Below are 21,475 nucleotides of genomic sequence, written 5' to 3'. Positions count from 1 at the left end.
AGTCACAACCAAACACGACTGTAGTAGTGTAGTTAATTTGCTTCAATCTGTTCATTACACGTGTTAAATAAACGGTACCTTTTATAACAATTACATATTAAAAACCACTTGAGGCATGTAAGCAAATGATTATGATAATAGATAAAGCAATAGGTTTTGTTGTTGTGTAGTTTCAAGGTTACTTACCTCTAGTGAGTTCGTTGTAAACATCGCGACCATCCTGAAGCAACAACACCGCAGCGCTAGCCGATTGCAGCCATGGATAGCATGTAGCCTAGCTCCTTAGCCTGAGCTAACCAGGTAACGTTGAGCTCTGCGGGCGTGGCTCAGCTGTCAGTCTTCACTCGCGCTCCTCCTCTTTGCCCATTTATTGGTTAGCCAGGAACTAGGAGGAGTCAGCACCGGCAAGATGGCGCCGGGTGAACGCCTACTACTAGCCTAATTTTCACTCTTCAGAAACCAACGGGTGACGTCACGGACCCTACGTCCATTATATATACAGTCTATGGGCCACACACATCTCAGTCTGCTGATATTCCGCACAGCTCAAATCAGAGTATTACAAGGCAAAAAAACATAATCCAGTTAGCCTCATTTCGCCATCCCAGAGTGCGATAAAGCGCCAATACGGCGAATTAATCTCTGCCGGACTCAGAGACCCGTTTGTCGTGTTCTTTTATCCTTAGGTATGAGAAGAGTCAGTCTTATTCTGGTTCAAAAAGTATTTATTCAGAAGCAATGAAAAGGTACAGCATAGCTATGGGCACTCAATACACAGCCTCGGCTTTCTAGTAGCACGGGGTAGTCAAGAGTCGCCCCGAATGGACGACAGGTGCAATATTTATAATAGTAGGTAGAAGGCGTGGTCCCAGCATCTTGGAACTGGAATCCACCAATGATGAGGAGCTGCTCCCAGGTTCGTCCCTCCTTTGATAGTAGCTGGGCAAATCTTCACATTCTGACAGTGTTTGGTTTTGTGTATTAAAAACAAGCCTTTATCCGGCTGAAGCCTTGTGGGTCTTCAGTAGTTTTGCAGATATGGTGTTGTTGTTCATTGGCGTGAGAAACATTGTGTTTCTGCTTTATTGGCTGCATGTTCTGTGTGCGTAAGCATGCGTATTTATCAGACAAGACAACGCCTTTCCTATCTGCCCTTCAGAAGCTGAGGCAGCTGCTTGATTTCTTTCTAAGGCATAGGTCACAGTGTCTTAATGAGCACAGTGCATTCATGTATGTGTGATGTTGAATAAAGCTAAAGGAATACTGTAATATATATATATATATATATATATATATATATATATATTTACACACACACTACCGTTCAAAAGTTTGGGGTCACTTAGAAATTTCCTTATTTTTCAAAGAAAAGCACTGTTTTTTTCAATGAAGATAACATTAAATTAATCAGAAATACACTTTATACATTGTTAATGTGGTAAATGACTATTCTAGGTGGAAACGTCCGGTTTTTAATGAAATATCTACATAGGTGTATAGAGGCCCATTTCCAGCAACTATCACTCCAGTGTTCTAATGGTACATTGTGTTTGCTAATCGCCTTAGAAGACTAATGGATGATTAGAAAACCCTTGAAAACCCTTGTGCAATGATGTTAGCACAGCTGAAAACTGTTTTGCTGGTGAGAGAAGCTATAAAACTGGCCTTCCTTTGAGCTAGTTGAGTATCTGGAGCAACACATTTGTGGGTTCGATTATACTCTCAAAATGGCCAGAAAAAGAGAACTTTGATGTGAAACTCGCCAGTCTATTCTTGTTCTTAGAAATGAAGGCTATTCCATGCGAGAAATTGCGAAGAAACTAAAAATTTCCTACAACGGTGTGTACTACTCCCTTCAGAGAACAGCACAAACGGGCTCTAACCAGAGTAGAAAGAGAAGTGGGAGGCCCCGGTGCACAACTCAGCAAGAAGATAAGTATATTAGAGTCTCTAGTTTGAGAAATAGACGCCTCACAGGTCCTCAACTGGCAGCTTCTTTAAATGGTACCCGCAAAACGCCAGTGTCAACGTCTACAGTGAAGAGGCGAAGCCGGGATGCTGGCCTTCTAGGCAGAGTGGCAAAGAAAAAGCCATATCTGAGACTGGCCAATAAAAAGAAAAGATTGATATGGGCAAAAGAACACAGACATTGGACAGAGGAAGATTGGAAAAAAGTGTTATGGACAGACGAATCAAAGTTTGAGGTGTTTGGATCACACAGAAGAACATTTGTGAGACGCAGAACAGGTGAAAAGATGCTGGAAGAGTGCCTGACGCCATCTGTCAAGCATGGTGGAGGTAATGTGATGGTCTGGGGCTGCTTTGGTGCTGGTAAAGTGGGAGATTTGTACAAGGTAAAAGGGATTTTAAATAAGGAAGGCTATCACTCCATTTTGCAACGCCATGCCATACCCTGTGGACAGCGCTTGATTGGAGCCAATTTCCTCCTACAACAGGACAATGACCCAAAGCACACCTCCAAATTATGCAAGAACTATTTAGGGAAGAAGCAGGCAGCTGGTATGCTGTCTGTAATGGAGTGGCCAGCGCAGTCACCAGATCTCAACCCCATTGAGCTGTTGTGGGAGCAGCTTGACCGTATGGTACACAAGAAGTGCCCATCAAGCCAATCCAACTTGTGGGAGGTGCTTCAGGAAGCGTGGGGTGAAATTTCTACAGATTACCTCAACAAATTAACAGCTAGAATGCCAAAGGTCTGCAATGCTGTAATTGCTGCAAATGGAGCATTCTTTGACGAAAGCAAAGTTTGAAGAACAAAATTAATATTTCAAATAAAAATCATTATTTCTATATTAATTCTTATTTCTATTATATATATATATATATATATATATATATATAAATAAAGGTTTATGTATGAGAACAAGTTTAAGTACAGTGTATTGTATGCCACGGATTACAGTCCTAACACATAACAAAACATTAATTCTTTCTGTTAAGGTACAAACATGGTGCGCGTAAAATCGATCCTTTTCGGGGCTATAGTGTCTAATTATATTATTAAAATCCTAACAAATCCCTCCTTTCACACCATTTTGTGAACAACTTACTGGGGATCATCCACGAACTCCCCAACCTCCATCTCATCCAATGCAAACTCATCACTATTATCATCATCATCATCACCACTCAACAAAGGCAACTGATAGGGTGGGGGATGGGGCATGTTTTCCTTGGTCAGAGCCGTGGTGATGAGTCTGTTGAGCAAGGTCCTAAAGCAAGGGATGCAGCAGCAGCCACAGGTGACTAGGATAGCTGCAAAGATAGCTAGGGAGAGGAGGCAGGATGCAATCAGCCCTTTCCATTTGCCAAATGCAGTGTTCATCCAGCTATCTAGGGGGTTGTTAATTCTAGAGTCTGCGGCCATGTCCTGTGCCATGGTGCGTAAGGCGGAGAGGGCCCTGGTCACCGAGCCATCAGGGGCTGTATTGCTGGGGATAAATGTACAACAAGAACTTCCTATCATAGTGCACACACCACCTTTTTCTGCCAGTAGGAGGTCTAGGGCCATTCGGTTCTGTGTGACCATAAGGGAGCTGTTCGGATAGGCCTGTTATGGCGTCTTGAGTAAGGTTGGTGAGGTGTTGGAGATTGAAATGGACGTAGTTAATGCGATCCACGTTTTTGTTGGGAGTTACCCATATCCAGATAGACTCAAATCCCGCTGCAATTTGATCCGCTAATTTATATTGGTCTGGAACACCCCGAGGAATCCCTATGGCGTCTATGTATGTGGGTGAGTCCCTATTTAAGTCAAAATGCGTTGTTCTTCGTCGGCGGGTGCTTGTGGGTTGTCCTGGGCGGGGAGAGACGATAGTCAGGGGCATGGCCAATTGAACAAGTGTGCAGGAACCCTTCCAGTTTGAAGGAAGGCGGTTCCTCAAGCGTTTTCCTCCACAGTACCAGAAGAGGTCACTGCGGGCCCACTCCAGCTGTGTGGCGTTGTGCCAGTCGGTAACATTGATGTTTCTAGAACACCAGGAGGACGGTATCGAACCCACCTCTCTGTGAGATGAGTTACCTTGTTTAGTCAGACACGTGTAATTTCCCTTTACTGGAGTAAATATAGGGGGCAGCGTGTTGTTTGGCGCCGGGGGAAAGAGATGACTGAGAGTAGAACAGTTGGCGGGACTGGCTTCCATGTGTAAGCCATACATGCAATCAAAACCGGGTCGATCCGAGTCTATCAGTAGGGGGGCCGGGGTGGTGGTTAAGGTGGGCCGGGGCTGACTGCAGACTATACAATTAGTGAGGTTTTGGGAACGGGCGGTAAAGTGGACCCATTTTAGCCATATGTTTTCATCAGTGTATCCAGTCTCTATTTCTACCACATCTTCAACGGTACTGGCGTCATAATATTGTACCGCAGTAACTTTGACAACTCCGTGTTAACCCCCACTCAGACTGCTAGGAACCTGGGTGTGACACTCGACAGCCAACTCTCCCTTACTGCCAACATTACTGTAACAACACGTTCCTGTAGATTCATGCTGTACAACATCAGGAGAACACGCCACCTTCTCTTCTAAATGGCACTTACTTATAGCACTTTGTAGTTTTGCTTTTTTGAAGAAATTGTACTTTCTCTAATCTTGTTGTTCTGGGTTTGTACCCTCATGGTTGAATGCACTTATTGTAAGTCGCTTTGGATAAAAGCGTCAGCTAAATGTAATGTAATGACCCCCCTGCTTCTAAGTCTAGGGGAGGCTTTCACATGAAAATGACTGTGATCTTTACAAATGCAAATCAGGATAGTTTCACTCAGTAATGCAGAGCTACATCTGTTTCTAAAAGGTACCCCTTTGTGAACTCCCTTTTCAGACAATATCTCGTATAAATACATCAGGCTTAGTATAATTATAGAATCATAAATTGTAGCTTGAATAGATTTGCCTCATATACTGTAAGTAAGTATGCTATAATGATTGTAATCAGTGATAAAATTTTTAGGGTACATCGGATACATTGTCAACAGTTCATGTCTGTCAAGCTCATCCAAGATAATCTGTTGGAATGGAGAGAGTGGCACAACTGTACAGTTTTCTAAGAAGTCTTTCTGCTTACACCAAAACACTGTGCTTCACATAAAGCATATCAGCTGTGTCATTGCGTGACAGTCCCAAACATTTGTCCTGCCAAATTACTGGAAAAAACTCAGCACCATATTCACATGTCCATGGCATACTAAGCTGTTGACTCTGCTGAAATTGTCTCATTATTTGGACTTCAATTGTCCTATTGTTGTTATTAAACTTTCCCAGTATTCCATTAAAACCATTCAAATAAACAACACCATTTTACATTACATTTCATTTAGCTGACGCTTTTATCCAAAGCGACTTACAATAAGTGCATTCAACTATGGGGGTACAAAAACAGAACATCAAGAATCATGTAAGTACATTAATTTAACACCAGAAAGAATAAACTGGTCCTCAGTCACATACTCATCCTATATAAATGGGATATGGCTGTAGCTGAGGGGTAGAGCGGTCTACCCCTCAGGTCTGCCCAAGTGTCCTTGTGCAAGATGCTTATAGAACAAAAAAGTGCTGCTAATAGATGCACTGTATGAATGTGTGTGTGAATGGGTAAATGGCAAACTGAACTGTAAAGCGCTTTGAGTCATCATCAAGACTAAAAAAGTGCTATATATAAATGCAAACCATTTACCATTTATAAATGTAAAGTACAATTTAAAAACTGCTATAACCGCTGCTTCAAAAGTGAAAAGGTCATATGTGAAGTTTTACTCTGAAAAGATCACTGTAACAGATAGCTCTGTTGCCGTGGGTCTCTCGTCAGGAAAGAGCCGGATATCACGTATGACTTGTAATGTTTGCTTTATTTTCTCTCTTTGCAGACAGATAAATACACATATATACACGCTGGCTCTCTCGCCAGTCGCTGTCTCCATCTTCTCTGCATCCCTGTGTCCCAGCGCGCTACTGCTGATAAAGAGGAGAGAGTCATTTGTTGACATGGAACATCTGTGCAAAATCAGACTCTCTCCCTGGCACCGATTCCAGAACCCCATCCCCACTCTCTCCATTACATTACATTACATTACATTACATTTCATTTAGCTGACGTTTTTATCCAAAGCGACTTAAAATAAGTGCATTCAACCATGAGGGTACAAACCCAGAACAACAACAATCAAGAAAGTACAATTTTCTTCAAGAAAGCCAAACTACAAACTGCTATAAGTAAGTGCTATATACAGTAAGTGCTACTAAATTGCTACATTTTTTTATTTATTATTCAAGGTATAGTCGGAAAAGATGTGTTTTTAGTTTGCGGCGGAAGATGTGTAGACTTTCTGCTGTCTTGATGTCGATGGGGAGCTCGTTCCACCATTTAGGAGACAGCAAACAGTCGTGAGTGTTTAGTTGCAGTAAGGGAGCAACAAGCCGATTGGCAGATGCAGAGTGGAGTGAACGAGCTGGGGTGTAAGGTTTGACCATGTCCTGGATGTAGACTGGTCCCGATCCGTTCACAGCACGGTACACAAGTACTAATGTTTTCAAACGGATGCGGGCAGCCACTGGTAACCAGTGAAGGGAGTGGAGGAGCGGAGTAGTGTGAGTGAATTTAGGTAGGTTAAAGACTGCTGCATTCTGGATGAGCTGCAGAGGTCGGATGGCAGTAGCAGGTAGACCTGCCAGGAGGGAGTTGCAATAGTCTAGGCGTGAGATGACCAGAGCCTGGACCAGAACCTTTGCCGCCTTCTGAGTGAGAAGGGGACGTATTCTCCTGATGTTGTGCAGCATGTATCTACAGGAACGTGTTGTTGCAGTAATGTTAGCAGTAAGGGAGAGTTCACTGATGAGTGTCACACCCAGGTTCCTAGCAGTCTGGGTGGGGCTAACACGTGGTTGTCAAAGGTAATAGTCAGGTCGTTGGTGGGAGAGCCTTTCCCTGGAAGGAAAAGTAGTTCAGTCTTATCAAGGTTAATTTTCAGGTTGTGTGCAGACATCAACTGAGAGATGTCAGTCAGACAGGCAGAGATTCATGCTGCTACCTGTATTTCAGATTTGGGGAAAGAGAGGATTAGTTGGGTGTCATCAGCATAGCTGTGGTAGGAAAAGCCATGTGAGTGAATGACAGAGCCGACAGAGTTGGTGTACAGAGAGAAGAGGAGGGGACCCAGGACGGAACCTTGAGGGACCCCAGTAGTGAGAGGACAAGGTTCAGACACAAGTTACCCAGTAAGTGCGTTAAGGCAGGATGAGAGCAGGGAGAGAGGAGAGCCTGAGACACCCAGGTCCTGAAGGGAGGAAATAAGAATCTGGTGGTTCACTGTGTCAAATGCAGCAGACAGGTCTAGAAGGATAAGGACAGAGGAGAGAGACGCTGCTCTAGCAGTGTGAAGTTGCTCAGAAACAGCAAGGAGGGCAGTCTCAGTTGAGTGGCCTGCCTTAAAACCAGACTGGTGAGGGTCAAGAAGGTTGTTATGGTGGAGATAGAGGAGAGTTGATTAAAGATAGCTCGCTCGAGACTTAATTGGGAGACAGTGGGGTGAAAGAGGAAAGCGAAGGGGATGAAGATGAAGAAGAAGTTGATGGATTAGAAAATTAGGAGCGTATGTCATCTATCTTTTTTGTAAAGTAGTTGTTGTGCATATGATACCTTAAGTGTGGCACCATTAAATGGTGTGCCTTTGGGCATTCAATAAATTTGGTTATCAGAAAAAAATAGTGAATATTAATATAAAGAATATTAATATTAAATAACTTTAATTGACTAAAGTTACCTCGGGGCACCACCTTTCAAAGGAGGGGAAAAGATAGCCAATTTATTGATTAAGTCTCATGAAAGTACTCACTACAAATTTGGTACTCTGATCAATAATTAAATAAATAACTATAACCAAAATTACCATATAGATAGTTAGCAAAGTTGAAGGATATGGAGTTCTTGACAGTGTAGAGGTTGGCAAAATTCACACTTATGCAACATTAATGAAGACAACATTTGCCCTAACCTACTCCCCCGACCTGGTACCCCAGATACTGTACCTCCCTCCATCCAACTGCACACATCTTCGGGTTGACAGTGAGCCCTGCCTGTCTCAGTGACTCCAGTACCGCGGACACCCGCTGCACATGTTCTCCCGGTGTGAATTGTCTAAGCCTGGCTCCTCTGTTGTACAGGCGCTGTTGACGTGCCTAGGCCTGGAGCAAATTCTCACGTGATAAGTGTGTGGAGTTTTGCTTGCAGGTCCAGGACGTACTGAATTAATTTTTTACTGGGGCTTGGACCTTCCTCACAGTTTTCTCTAAGTAGATCCAGTATGCCCCGTGGTTTTCTGCCAAATAATAGTTTAAAGGGAGAAAATCCCATGGAGGCCTGGGGCACCTCCCGCACTGCAAACAATAGAAGATCAAGCCAGTTATCCCAATTGCGTTCGTCATCCGTGAATGAACTTACGGATCATGGATTTTAACGTCTTATTCAGCCAAGACCATCAGTCTGTGGGTGGTATACGCTGGTCCAAATAGGTTTAATGCCCAATAATCCTTACAGTTCCCTTAGAGTTCGTGACATGAACGAGGTGCCTCGTTCACTCAGGATCTATTTCGGGATCCTGACTCATGAGATGACCTGAAACAGTGCAACACTCTTTGCAGAGATGGTGCGCTGCGGCACTTCCTCTGGATATCACGTTGCGCATTCCACCAGGACTAATACAAAGCGATATCCTCGTGCACTCCGGTGAAATGGCTCGATGAGGTCCATACCAATGCACTCGAATGGAACCTCCATTAATGGTAACGGGCACAATGGCGCTCTGGTAATGGCTGGTTGGTTCACCAGTTGACATTCACAGCAAGACGCGCACCAGCGGCACACCTCCCAGCGAATGCCAGGCCAATAAGATCGGGTCTTTAGTGTGTCACGACTCACTCAGTATAGCCTGTCCCTGATCAAAAATATGGGAATGTCTGTGCTGCGTGAGGGCGCACCATGTGACCATCAATTTGTATCACTTGATCAAAGGCTAAGCGTAGAGTGTCATCATGAGACTGCTCAAGTGGAAAATCTTCCATGGAGTGTAATTCAGGTACCAGCTCTGCAGTGTCGGATAACCTTGTGTCAACACTGAGCGAAGCGCACACTTCATATGTCCTTGTTCGTCGTGAGCACACCCCCACACACTGCCCCACTACTGAATGAAACCCAGGCCAATCAGTCCTCAGGATTAGGGGGTGCGTAAAGTGGGAGCTAACCGTGACATTGGTTCTATGTTTTTTCCCCTGATGTCTTATTTCCACTGTCACCATCGGGTATTTGTGAATATCACCATGCACACACTTAAAGGGCCCATAATGTGTAAAATACATTTTCTGGGCTTTTACTATCCGTAATTACTTGAAGGGTGTGATGGAAATCTGAAAATACAAGAGGCTGGAACACCAAATTTGTCTTTGTGTATTTTAATAGGGGCTTTCTGCAGAAAGGATCAACACAGAGAGTCACAGGAATCTCAGAGTGTTGATGGAGAACAGTCAAATGCAAGGATCTTATGTAGGAGAACTAAGGCTGTTTGTCTGAGCCAGTTCAGACTGGTTCTGTAGGCGCAGTTTGAGACAGGAATTAAGACACAGGAAACAGATTTGCATACATTTCCTTTGAAGATAAAGCAGACTGAAATTGTCATTGGACAGTCAATAAGAAATAGAAAGGTCATACAGGTTTCAGGTCACAAACAGTTCAGGTCATAAAAGTCTCTGACAGGTATACAAAAAGTTAATTTTCAACTACAAGGGGGTCAGTGGGTACCCTCAAAGTATGAAAACAGTCACTCCGCGGATTTTTTCACTCACGTCCATTCTAAGAAAGAAACATCACGTTTCGTACTTCCTCTCCGTATGATGTCATCTTGGAGTCTCACTCTTCTCTCAGCCCCACCCAGCCGGTACCAGTCCAGCCTCCGAACACCCCCTCCTACCCACACCCCACCCCCTCCAACTTTATAAACAACACAAGGTCAAGCAAACGTTTTGTTGCTGAGCTAGCAAGCTTACCACAACAACAATGTCGAAGAAATACTGCAGCGTGGAGGGATGCAAGCAAAAGAATGTGACTCTACACGTTCTTCCTAACAACGTTACAATTCGAGACCAGTGGTTACTCTTTGTTTTTTCTGAAGGGCCGGAGCGTTCCAGGAAGAATGTGTTCGTTTGCTCGGCTCATTTTACCACCGACTGCTTCCTCAATTTTCAGCAGTACAACGCCGGTTTCAGCAAGAGATTACTCCTCACGGATGGAGCAATCCCCACACTCCAAGATTCCCAACCCGTAAGTAAAATAATTAATGATCGTTTGTATTCCACAAGGAATAAAGCAGAAGCCGACACACTATGCTCTTGTTTTGGTTTTTGAATGCTAACGCTAGCGCGTTGCGCAACAGCTCAGCACTGCTAGCTAACAGAGCAGCTTCACCTACGACCAACTTGTTGTGAACCATACAAACAACACACGTAACGATATGTACCGTCACGGTTTTCTTTATCCGTGGTTGTATCTTAACGTTCTACTTTGCTGGTGTTTGTGCGACTAGCGCGTTGCTAAGTATTAGCGGAGTAAGCACAGAGCAGCTTCACACTGAACTGGTTGTAAACCGTAGAAACAACACACGCAACGTTATGTACCGTCACGGTTGTGTTCCTCACACTGGTTCTTTCTTAACGTTCTACTTTGCTGCTGTTTGTACCACTGTTGTCGTTCCCAGCTTTGTTTCGTCACCTGTGCTGCGGCTGCAACAGAGCCTTGTGCCTAAGCAAAGGACACCGAGAGCTGACGGTGTAATACAGTTCAGGAGACTCACAATTGTGTTTTAACTGCATAGCGTTTACATTGACTTGAATCACAGCTAATGTCACTCCGTAAATGTGCTTTCAGCGTGTTTGTGGTTGTTAAAAAGTGTGTGTTGGTAGCGCCATGAAGGATACAGAAAAGGTAGTTCATATCTTACCAGACACAGACTTTTCAAGTCTTTCAATGTGCTTGTTAAAATACCAATAATCCCATCCACAGATGTGTTAGATAGTACATCACATACATGGTTTGGTACACTGTTTTCTAGCAGAGGCTGCTGTGTTTTAGTATTGACTTTACAGTGTATAACGCTAAATCTTCACATAGTCCCTTACATTTATTTTTATCTGCAGGGTACATCACAGCACGTATTGGCCACCTATAAACACGTGGGGACCCAAACAGACCCTCCAGCTACAAGACCGGTTGCGACACAACTTTCCAAGGGGACTCTGAGGGAACATGTGCGAAGCAAAGGTAAGAAAATTGGCCAGTATAAATAATACACATTTACATCTCTCAATTCAATGGTAAATGGAATTGTGGACAATGGTGGAGAGTTTATACACAGGCACAGATGTCTAAGTCATTGTTGGTAAACGTGTAGAAAAAATCCTATTATGTTCAATGATAATATTCATTTCTTTCTCAAATTACTCAGTTTTTTACATTGGTGTCATTAGGCACGCAGGCCACAGTCACTTGCAGAAACATAGGGGTTGGCTCCGGCACATTTGGGGAGTCTGCAAAGTCTTCAACACCAGTCAGAGGGAATGTCAGCTTTGTCCAAGGCAAAAGACCAGCCAAAAGACCACGTGTCGTGAAACTGGAGGATGAGGATGCATCTTTTGACATTCCTGAGCCTCACGACTCGACATACAACCCGCAGGACTCTGTGACTGCTGTGACAGAGACATCACAAATGTCGTAAGTGTGCTTATCTGTTTTGTTTGGGCAAGTAAAAAAGGGTCATTCACATTTGATCGTTGAATATGTGTCAGATTGCATTTTCAAAAGAGAAATTTATTTGAAAATATAATGTAACCAAATGTAACTGTGTACTAAACACAGATCCACTCAAAGCCCTTCCTATGGTGAAAAAAAATACATCGTCTATGGAAGCTGCCTCCTCAAGCTCTTCGAGACCTGCCCAGTGTGCCAACGGTTGTGTGAAATCACCCCAAGAAGTCGAGGAACTTTCGTGGCCATTGATCAACTCTGCAGAGACTGCAGCTTCTTTAGACAATGGAAGAGCCAGCCAGTTTGTGGAAGCACCCCTGCAGGGAACATTCACCTGTCTGCTGCAATTTACTTCTCTGGTGCATCTTTCTTCCAGCTGGAGAAGGTACTTTTATATTATAAATTTATTTGGGAGAAATTGGTGAAACATGCAATAAAAAAGTAATTATTGTTGTTATATCTATATTAGATATTCAAGGCAATGCACATCAGTGTCTTCCAATATGACACATTTCGAAGACATGCAAGCATGTACCTGGAACCCAGTATCCTCCATAAATGGAAGATAGGCCAGGAGGTGCTTCTGCAACAGCTAAGCCAAAAAGACAGCATCATCATTGGAGGTGACATGAGGACAGACTCACCAGGTAAGACTTATTTTTTTCTGCATGATCAGGCTGTATAACTTTTTACAATCAATAGTTTTTTTATATATATATCCCCAGGACACTCTGCAAAGTATGGCAGCTACAGTGTGATGCACCTTGAGAGAAACACAATAATTGACATCCAACTGGTGCAGGTGAGATATATTGGTCCTACAGTTTCCGCAGGAAATATTATCGGGCTTGTATATGTATTCGGCACATAAGGCAGCGAAAATTATACATTTAGCAAGGACGGGTAATGTTGCATGATGCAATTACTCTTTTTTTACAGTACTGTTATGATACATAACGATAACATGTACGACAAACACTGGGGAAGTCTTTGTGTCTTGTTTGGTGATGTAACAAAGCTGTACAAAAGACAACAACAAAAATATATAACCTTTAGATACGGTACCCGTATGTAACTATTATTGGCGTTTACTCTCTACAATCAGAGCAACGAAGTTGGCGGGAGTTACCACATGGAGCTTGAGGGCCTAAAAAGGAGCCTAGAACACCTCGCAGAAAATGGTATAACACTGGACTACATTGTCACCGACCGCCACCCACAAGTCCAGAAATACCTAAAGGACAATGACATCAAGCAGTTTTATGACATCTGGCATCTTGAAAAAGGTGAGGTTGTGTGTACGCTTGTGTTTTTGATGAAATAGGATGTCTTGTATGGTTATTTGTGAGTTCACGTGTCATTATATTTATCTATTTGTCCCTTTTTATCAACTGTTACAATTTAACAAGGCTTATCAAAGAAGCTTGACAAGATAGCCAAGGACAAAGACTGCCAAATCCTAAAGAAGTGGCAGCGAAGTATCAAGAACCATGTGTACTGGACTGCTACATCTTCCAGCTCTGGTCCAGAGAAAGTGGCGAGGTGGATGTCTCTCGTAAACCACCTCCAAGATGTCCACACACATGAAGACCCCATCTTCCCCAGGTTTGAACATCCAGTGACGCCAACAACTGCCCGGAGCAAGTGGTTTGAGCCAGGTGTGTACTGTAAATGCTGCACAATGCTCCAATTACATTTGTGTTCTATCTGTATCTTTTCAGGGATCTCAACTGTGCATCAAACTATAAGAACGCAGTGTTTAGTCCCATGTCTCAAGAATCAGTGTAATGTTTGTCATTGATCCTCTGTAACAGGCTAATAATGTCTATCTAGCAACTTGTCATGTGGTAATTGGACATATCCATGAAATAATTGTCTGTTTTTTCACCCGGAAAAATCAGGTTCAAAATCACTCTACAAAGTAGAGAAGGCCCTGCTAAACAAGAGGGCCCTGAAGGACGTGGAGAAGTTGAGCCTGCAAAACCAGACTTCATCTTTGGAGGCGTTTCATAGTGTTATCCTATCGTTTGCCCCTAAGAATGTTGTCTTCCCATTCATTGGAATGCTTTGCAGGTAATAAATCTATAATGTATTGGATAGTTTGTCATTTTGATCTGAAATATATATTTTATGGGGCACATTCACAATTTAAGAAACATGTGACCACATTTATAAAGAATTTCATTGGTAAGAAATTAATTAAAAATCAATTACTACAGACCACAGTGATTTACATATTCTTGAATGCTTCCGTAAAAAGGAGGGGTGTGCAGCAGTGAACATTGAATGTTCATATGTAATCATCAGAAAACCCCAGCGTACAAGATACTTAGTGATGTTTGTCATAAGTTGATTTGCTCTGAAAGTGCCTTATGTTTGGTTGAACTGGTGTGAAAAGGCTCAGATAGGTAATTTACACAGATTTCTTTGTTTTTCAGGTTGTACCTTTCTGCAATGCACTTCAATGAGAATGCTGATCGCACTCAGGAAACTACCTCATCAGGGAAGCCCATCTACAAAATAAAATTTCCAAAGGCAAATAGGGGGCAATGCACAGCAAAGCCAGTTAAAACAGGGACAGATAAAACAGGGCCAACATACGGTAAGATACACAACATTTTATTACAAAGTAAAAATCAACATAAATCAAATACTTAAAAAAGATTGATTTACAAATACTTTTCAGGTTACATCCAAGAACTTATGGATGTCCTATTTCACCAAGTTTTTCACAATCCGGAACCATATGTTGAGGAGGTTCAGAGGATCAACGTCCCTGAGCCGCTGTCCTCTCAGTACATGCAACAACCAAAGGAAGAGGTCAACCCTGGCGATGTCAGTTGTTTCAGTCAAGGGGCAGTCTGAAACCAACATAACTGTTGTTTGTACACATCATCGGAGAACTCCTCACATATGCGAAGGACTATACACGAGAGTGTCTATGGAGTCCCTATGCCTTATCGTCCGCAGATCCTGGACCCGCGGCCACATCGTGGATTATGATGGTGGATCGCGTATCAGAGATCGTGATCGTAATGGCGCATCCTGTATCGTGCTGGCAGATCATGATAATAATGGCGGATCCTGTATCGTGTTGGCATCTGATAGTGATGGTGGATCCTGATCGTGGTGGCTGCTGACCATGATTACAACAAGACTGCTTGATATACAATATGTCTACTCAGATACTCTACCATTACTGACAATAATCCATCAATTCATTTACCTTCCATTATGCTACAAAGTGTTTATTCTAATCAATGCTGCAAATACCCTTATCTTTCGGATGTTCTCCTTTACACTTGACATCTATTGCAGTTCTGTCGGTCCTGGGAGAGGGATCCCTCACATGTGGGTCTCTGAGGTTTCTATGTTCTTTTTACCTGTTAAAAGGGTTTTTAGTAGTTTTTTTAGTAGAGTGCTAAGGGCAGAGGATGTCACACCTTGTTAAAGCCCTATGAGACAAATTTTGATTTGTGAATATGGGCTATACAAATAAAATTTGATTTATTGATTGACACAAGGGAATTAATACCCTCACCTTTTTCTCCTAAAATGGCCCCAGCACCAGCTGACAAAGTTCCAATATGCCAGATGCCTGTAACACCTGAAAGGGGGGGGGGGCAAACAGTTATTGCACTTTATTGACTGAATATCAGGACCTCACAGGTGTCACTGCAGTGAAGTTATTACATTTTTTATATTTTTATTCATAGATTTTTATGCACACCACTGTGATTTTTGCAAGTTGCTCTGTTACTGTGTAACTTCTGTAATAAAAGTAATTTTCTACTAAACACAAGTGCCTCATATGTTACATTTCAGGGAGTTAACATTGCTAACCATTTGATATATTTATTGTAAATATGCATTCAATTTACATCATGTTAGCTACACAGGATTAATAATTTCACACAGTATGTTTTAATCAGAGAAGCTATTTCAATTAATGTATTAAAAACATGTAAAACATCTCTTTACTTCAGCTTCTAACTAGATCTTGCACTCCGACATGCTTAAGATCTTTTTAATCAATTGCTATTTCAATTTTTATGCATTTTAAATGAATTCGATTTCTTTCAAATGTATTATGACGTCTTCTCATTTGAAATCCAATTTACCATGTTTGTATCTATTTTGAATGCAAAGAGCTGTATTTTTTGTTTAAAGGGTTCTATAAAAATTAAGTTTTATTATTATCTATGAAATCATTTATAACTTACCGGTGAGGTCTGAGCCTCAAAGGCCAATAGTCAGCCTGGTAAATATTGTGGGCATTTTGAAGAGAGTACAGATTAAGGCACACAGTTTCCAGGCTGGGATGATAAGTCATGCAGTTTGTGGGGGACTGAAGCAGGTTCATTCTCCCAAGAACCTGATGAGCAGAAATAACAGGAAATGTTGGTACCATATCGTATAGAAGACTTTGGCTACAGTGAAGGTTATTAGATAATCTACAGTGAAGATTAGATAATTTACGTTGTGTATCTCCCTGCAGCACACATTCTCTCGTTCTGTTGGCATCTTCGCACAATGACAACAGCTGCACCTGTAGAGGAAGCGACACAAAGGCATGAGTACGTGATGACAACAATAGTAAACGCTAATTATGTAACCACATGATTATACACAAAACATAATACACATTTTTTAAAACTTACTCAAATTCAAAAGTTCTTAATTTGCCCGTGGAGGACAATTCAAAGGCACATAGAGCATGTCAAAACACAAGTTAAAACAATGATGACATCAGTGCAATGTCTGCAGACAGTTACAAAACTAAAAGAGTAGTGTATATGAATGTAAAAGTATGGTGAACAGGATAACGGTTGTGAAAACGGATTTTAATAACGTGTAGAAATACTGAATGATAAATACTCAATGATAAAAGTAATAGGAGTGCATTGGGGTAGGTTATACAGTTATAAAATGATGTACAGTTTAAGTAGTTAAGAAAATATATACAGGACCAGGTAGCAGCAGATGAATAATGATTTTAGCTTATGAATAAATATATATATATATATACACAGCAGATATGTAGTATATTAATAAATATAGCAGCGAATAAGTAAATCTAAGCAGGTGAGTGAGTATAAGTGTATGGTATCTGTGTGTGAAAAAAGTTCAGTAGCTTGAGACTCTGTGTGGGGGGATGGGGGTAAGTGAATGTCTCTTCTTGGAGGGGAAATGCAAAACATGTATGTGATTGAAGTTTGTGTGTTGGGTGGGGGGTGTTATAAAGCAACTGGCATCACACAAATACAGTGTTTTGTAACTAAGCGTTTTGTTACATGAACTCAGCTTTTAAACCGAACATTATTAGGACATGAATAAAGTATTTCCACATGCAGTAGTACTGTAACGTAACCGTTACTGCGTACTGTAATTCTATACTGTATCCTGGACACTACTCCGTTCATTGGCCGGCTGTCCTGCTAAAACTTGAAAAATGACGACAATATAACTCACCATTCAGAAAAATCTTGTCGCAACCGCCTTTGAATGGGTGGTTGGTCTTCAGCCGTATCCTACTCAGTGTCTGACTCTGGCTCAAACATGTAGGGTCTTGCGTGACTCTCAGCTGTAAACGCCGCCAGGAGATCTGCATTGTCCCTAAACACCCATTCTCAACTAATTCGCCAAATGGCAAAGTCCAGAGCCAGTATGTCCATCATCCATCATTACGCACCACTGTCACTGCAGTATTTATAGGTTTACAGCAATCGGACTGATTGATCACACCTTGCCAAGTTTGTCAGTGCGCTCTGTGCACCTGAGAGCATGTTCACTCCAGCGATATTATACACAAAATATATGAAACTACAGTCCTACTAAGCCATAAAACTATTAAATATTGAGCAACTCTAATAATATTTTATTGTAGTATATGTGCATGTGAAATTTGCTTGAAGTTGTTTAAAGGGATTATATCTTAAAAGATATAAAACAACTTCAAGCAAATTGTAAATGATGTTAATGATGAAGTGGATCAATAATCTGGATGCAATTCATCACCTCATGTCTGCATCATGGAATGAGTCACTGCTCACTGTGGTGTTGCCGATCATTTGAAATATTTTTTCTTTAATCCCTGAGTTCACACATTTTGAAGTTTGTCATATGCTCCAAAATCACTCACTTTATTGTGAGGTAACCATTTTATAGTGCTATCTAAAAGTTGTATTATATTTTTATACCCTATATATTGGACTATCTACAAATATAATAAATATAATAGATAGTTATATTGAAAATATATAAATATAAAAATTGAAGGTGTATGTATTAAGCCACATGGCTGAAAATCATGACCAGCTACTCAGCTTGGCTCCTACTGTACAGTAATTAGCAGAGTGTCACAAGCAGTAGAGAAAAATGTATTGTCATTAATTTAAGGGAACACTTAATCGTCATAGTATAACACCAAGTCATTTAAACTTCAGGGATATCACTCTTACCTGCTTTGGTGCAAATGAAAGTGACACACCTCTTCCGACTATACCTTGAATACAATTTTAAACTAACAATTTAGTAGCAATTAAATGGCACTTACTTATAGCACTTTGTAGTTTTGCTTTTTTGAAGAAATTGTACTTTCTTGATTCTTGTTGTTCTGGGTTTGTACCCTCATGGTTGAATGCACTTATTGTAAGTCGCTTTGGATAAAAGCGTCAGCTAAATGAAATGTAATGTAATGTAATGTACAATAGGTGCAATGGAGAGGCAAAAGCAAGACAACCCCCAAAAAGGGAACAGTTCTGCATGTGGTGGCCACAGACAATTGTTCTCTCCTTATCCTTCGTGACTGATTCTTCTCTAGTTTTGTGTTCTGCTGGTGTCCTTGTCACTACTGGTAGTATGAGGCCGTACCTGCACCTCGATCAGGTTGCACAGGCAGTCCAGCTCCTCCAGGATGGCACATCCATATGTGAGACCGCAAGGTTTATTATGTCTCCAAGCACAATCTCAAGAGCATGAAGGAGATACCAGAAGACCGGCCATTACAAGAGGAGAGCTGGACAGGGCCATAGAAGGGCATCATCCAGCAGCAGGACCGGTATCTGCTCCTTTGTGCGAGGAGGAACAGGAGGAGCACTGCCAGAGCCCTACAAAATGACCTCCAGCAGGCTGCTGGTGTGCATGTTTCTGACCAAACTGTCAGAAACAGACTTCATGAGGGTGGCATGAGGGCCTGACGTCCTCTAGTGGGACCTGTGCCCACAGCCCAGCACCGTGCAGCTTGATGGGCATTTGCCAGAGCCAGAGGACCTAAATGCAGGAGACTGCAGCTTGGTTGCTGATTGATCATATATTAAAGAGATAAACTAAACTAAACAGTCTTCAAAGAGCAATCAACCATGGTGGTAAATCTTCATCAAGGAAACTAAAAGGTAAGGCCTTTAAGGGAAAAAAAACAACCTAAAATACGAGGAAGGACCGTTATAGACTGATGAGGAACAGGGGAAACAAGACGAACTGACAAGGACAAAGGGAAGCACTGAATTGAGACTAACACTGAGACTGAATTGAAATAAATTGATAATGATAACAGGTGAAACACTTAGACAAGTGGAGACAATCAGACAGGCGGGAAACAGGACAAGGACATGAAAATAAAGCTACAGACACACAAGGAGCAAAACTTCTAAATAAAACAGGAAACAGAACTCAGAATAAACAACAAAAACAAACTAAATCTAAACACAAAAAAAATGTCCAATATCAAAAGTTTCCAACAAAAAATCTAAAAGCTCTGCAGAAAAGTAGAGCTCAGAGTCATAGATGTGCAAAATGTTGAAATAATCAGGCGTGTTACTCTTATGCCATAGCTGAATTGGTAGTGTGAATTTGATTCAGATTTGTGTGGTTCAATGTCACTCAACTATTTTATTAAAATAAATTGTGCCATTAACCTCATTGGAACACATTTGTTATTGAAGAATATTCACAGAGGAGAGTTTCTCAAAAAAGCCCTAATTATTTTTTGGGGTCTAATCATTTAGACTTGACAATAGGACTGTAGGTTTATTTCTTTATTTAATGAAATGACAATGGACAATACAATACAAACACAACTGTGACCAGATGGTACTGCATATTCTTATTAGCCTACTTTGGAAGTTGCTTTGACTTTGATGTTGGGTATAAGAAATCTGCCTCGCAGTGTCACTATCAATGTCCATTAGGGTTTGACTGCATTCCACTAGATCTCTCTTTATTCATATATACAGCAGCATTTCTGGCACAGGTTCAGCATATACATTTTCCTGTGCTCCTTTACCCATTGTGGTGTGATATATCTGCTTGAATCATACACGTGTTAAGGAAATAATTCAAGTGGTTGTGGTTGTTTTAGTTTATTAGCCCCACCAAAAAGGTTGTTTTTACCCCTGTCTGTTTGTTTGTTAGTTGGTTTATAAGCAAGATTACACGAAAACAAATGAACAGATTTCCATGAAACTTGGTGGAAGGATGGGTGTCATGGCCTCTCCCCCTCCCTCATTCTGGCAAGAGTGTGACTATCTCAATTTAGGGACTGCATCCTTCATCAGTTGCATTTGTAGATGGATTGCATTTAATTCGCCAGTCATGGGACTACACTGTGTGCACAATTATTAGGCAAGTTGTATTTTTGAGGATACATTTTATTATTGAACAACTACAGTGCTCTCGGTCAATCCAAAATGTTAATAAACCTCAAACCTGAATATTTAAGAAAGTAAAAGTGAGGTTTTGGCTTCCTTAGGAGAATATCTATGTGTGCACAATTATTGGGCAACTATTAGTGTGCAGAATTATTATGCAACTAAATGAAAAACGAAAATTTTCCCATCTCACTTGTTTATTTTCATCTGTTAAAGTGAGAATAATAAACAAACAACTCAAAATTTACAAATAAACATTTCTGACATTTCAAAAAAAAAATCAGTGACCAATATAGCCACCCTTCTTTTCAATAACAGTAATAAGCCTTCCATTCATGGATTCTGTCAGTTTCTTGATCTGTTGACGATCAACTTTTTGTGCAGCAGCAACCACAGCCTCCCAGACACTGTTCAGCGAGGTGTACTGTTTTCCTTCACCGTAAATCTCCCGTTTAAGAAGGGCCCACAAGTTCTCAATCGGGTTTAGGTCAGGTGAGGAAGGGGGCCATGTCATTATTCTTTCATCTTTAAGGCCTTTACTGGCTAGCCACACAGTGGAGTACTTTGATGCATGCGATGGAGCATTGTCCTGCATAGAAATCATGGTCTTCTCCTTTTTCCTGTACCACTGCTTGAAGAAAGTGTCTTCTAAAAACTGGCAGTAGGTTTGGGAATTGATTTTGAGTCCATCTTCAACCCGAAAAGGTCCAACTAGCTCATCTTTAATAATACCAGCCCATACTAGTACCCCACCTCCACCTTGCTGGCGTCTGAGTCGAAGTGGAGCTCTGTGCCCGTTACTGATCCAGCCACGGGCCCATCCATCTGGTCCGTCAAGAGTCACTCTCATCTCATCAGTCCATAAAACCTTTGAAAAATCTGTCTTCAGATATTTCTTGGCCCAGTCTTGACATTTCAACTTCTGTGTCTTGTTCAGTGGTGGTCGGGTTTCAGCCTCCCTTACCTTGGCCATGTCTCTGAGCACTGAACACCTTGTACTTCTGGGCACTCCAGGTAGGTTG

The 21,475-nt window shown here is 41.6% G+C and overlaps 2 protein-coding genes across 6 annotated transcripts in view; both read left to right on the top strand.

The window, feature by feature from the left end:
* Positions 1 to 21,475, top strand: part of LOC118123692 (sodium- and chloride-dependent GABA transporter 2) — a 127,736-nt gene that overhangs the window by 61,663 nt on the left and 44,598 nt on the right. The gene's annotated exons all lie outside the window — the stretch shown is intronic.
* On the top strand, positions 9,996 to 14,884 carry LOC118123687. 3 transcript variants are annotated; one of them, XM_035181211.1, is made up of 11 exons: positions 9,996 to 10,326; positions 11,199 to 11,322; positions 11,529 to 11,772; positions 11,929 to 12,190; positions 12,275 to 12,452; positions 12,531 to 12,607; positions 12,911 to 13,091; positions 13,215 to 13,463; positions 13,707 to 13,878; positions 14,244 to 14,407; positions 14,492 to 14,884. In XM_035181211.1, the coding sequence occupies exons 1-11, from the start codon at positions 10,063 to 10,065 to the stop codon at positions 14,668 to 14,670; spliced, it is 2,094 nt and encodes a 697-aa protein (XP_035037102.1). In that variant the 5' UTR covers positions 9,996 to 10,062; the 3' UTR covers positions 14,671 to 14,884. The 3 variants fall into 3 exon arrangements, with proteins under 3 accessions (XP_035037102.1, XP_035037101.1, XP_035037103.1); XM_035181210.1 differs by having other exon boundaries at positions 11,917 to 12,190; XM_035181212.1 differs by having other exon boundaries at positions 10,188 to 10,326; positions 11,507 to 11,772; positions 11,917 to 12,190.

The sequence above is a fragment of the Hippoglossus stenolepis genome, chromosome 16, assembly GCF_022539355.2.
Source record: "Hippoglossus stenolepis isolate QCI-W04-F060 chromosome 16, HSTE1.2, whole genome shotgun sequence".
NCBI lineage: Eukaryota > Metazoa > Chordata > Actinopteri > Pleuronectiformes > Pleuronectidae > Hippoglossus > Hippoglossus stenolepis.
This window is presented reverse-complemented; position numbering and strand designations above follow the sequence as displayed.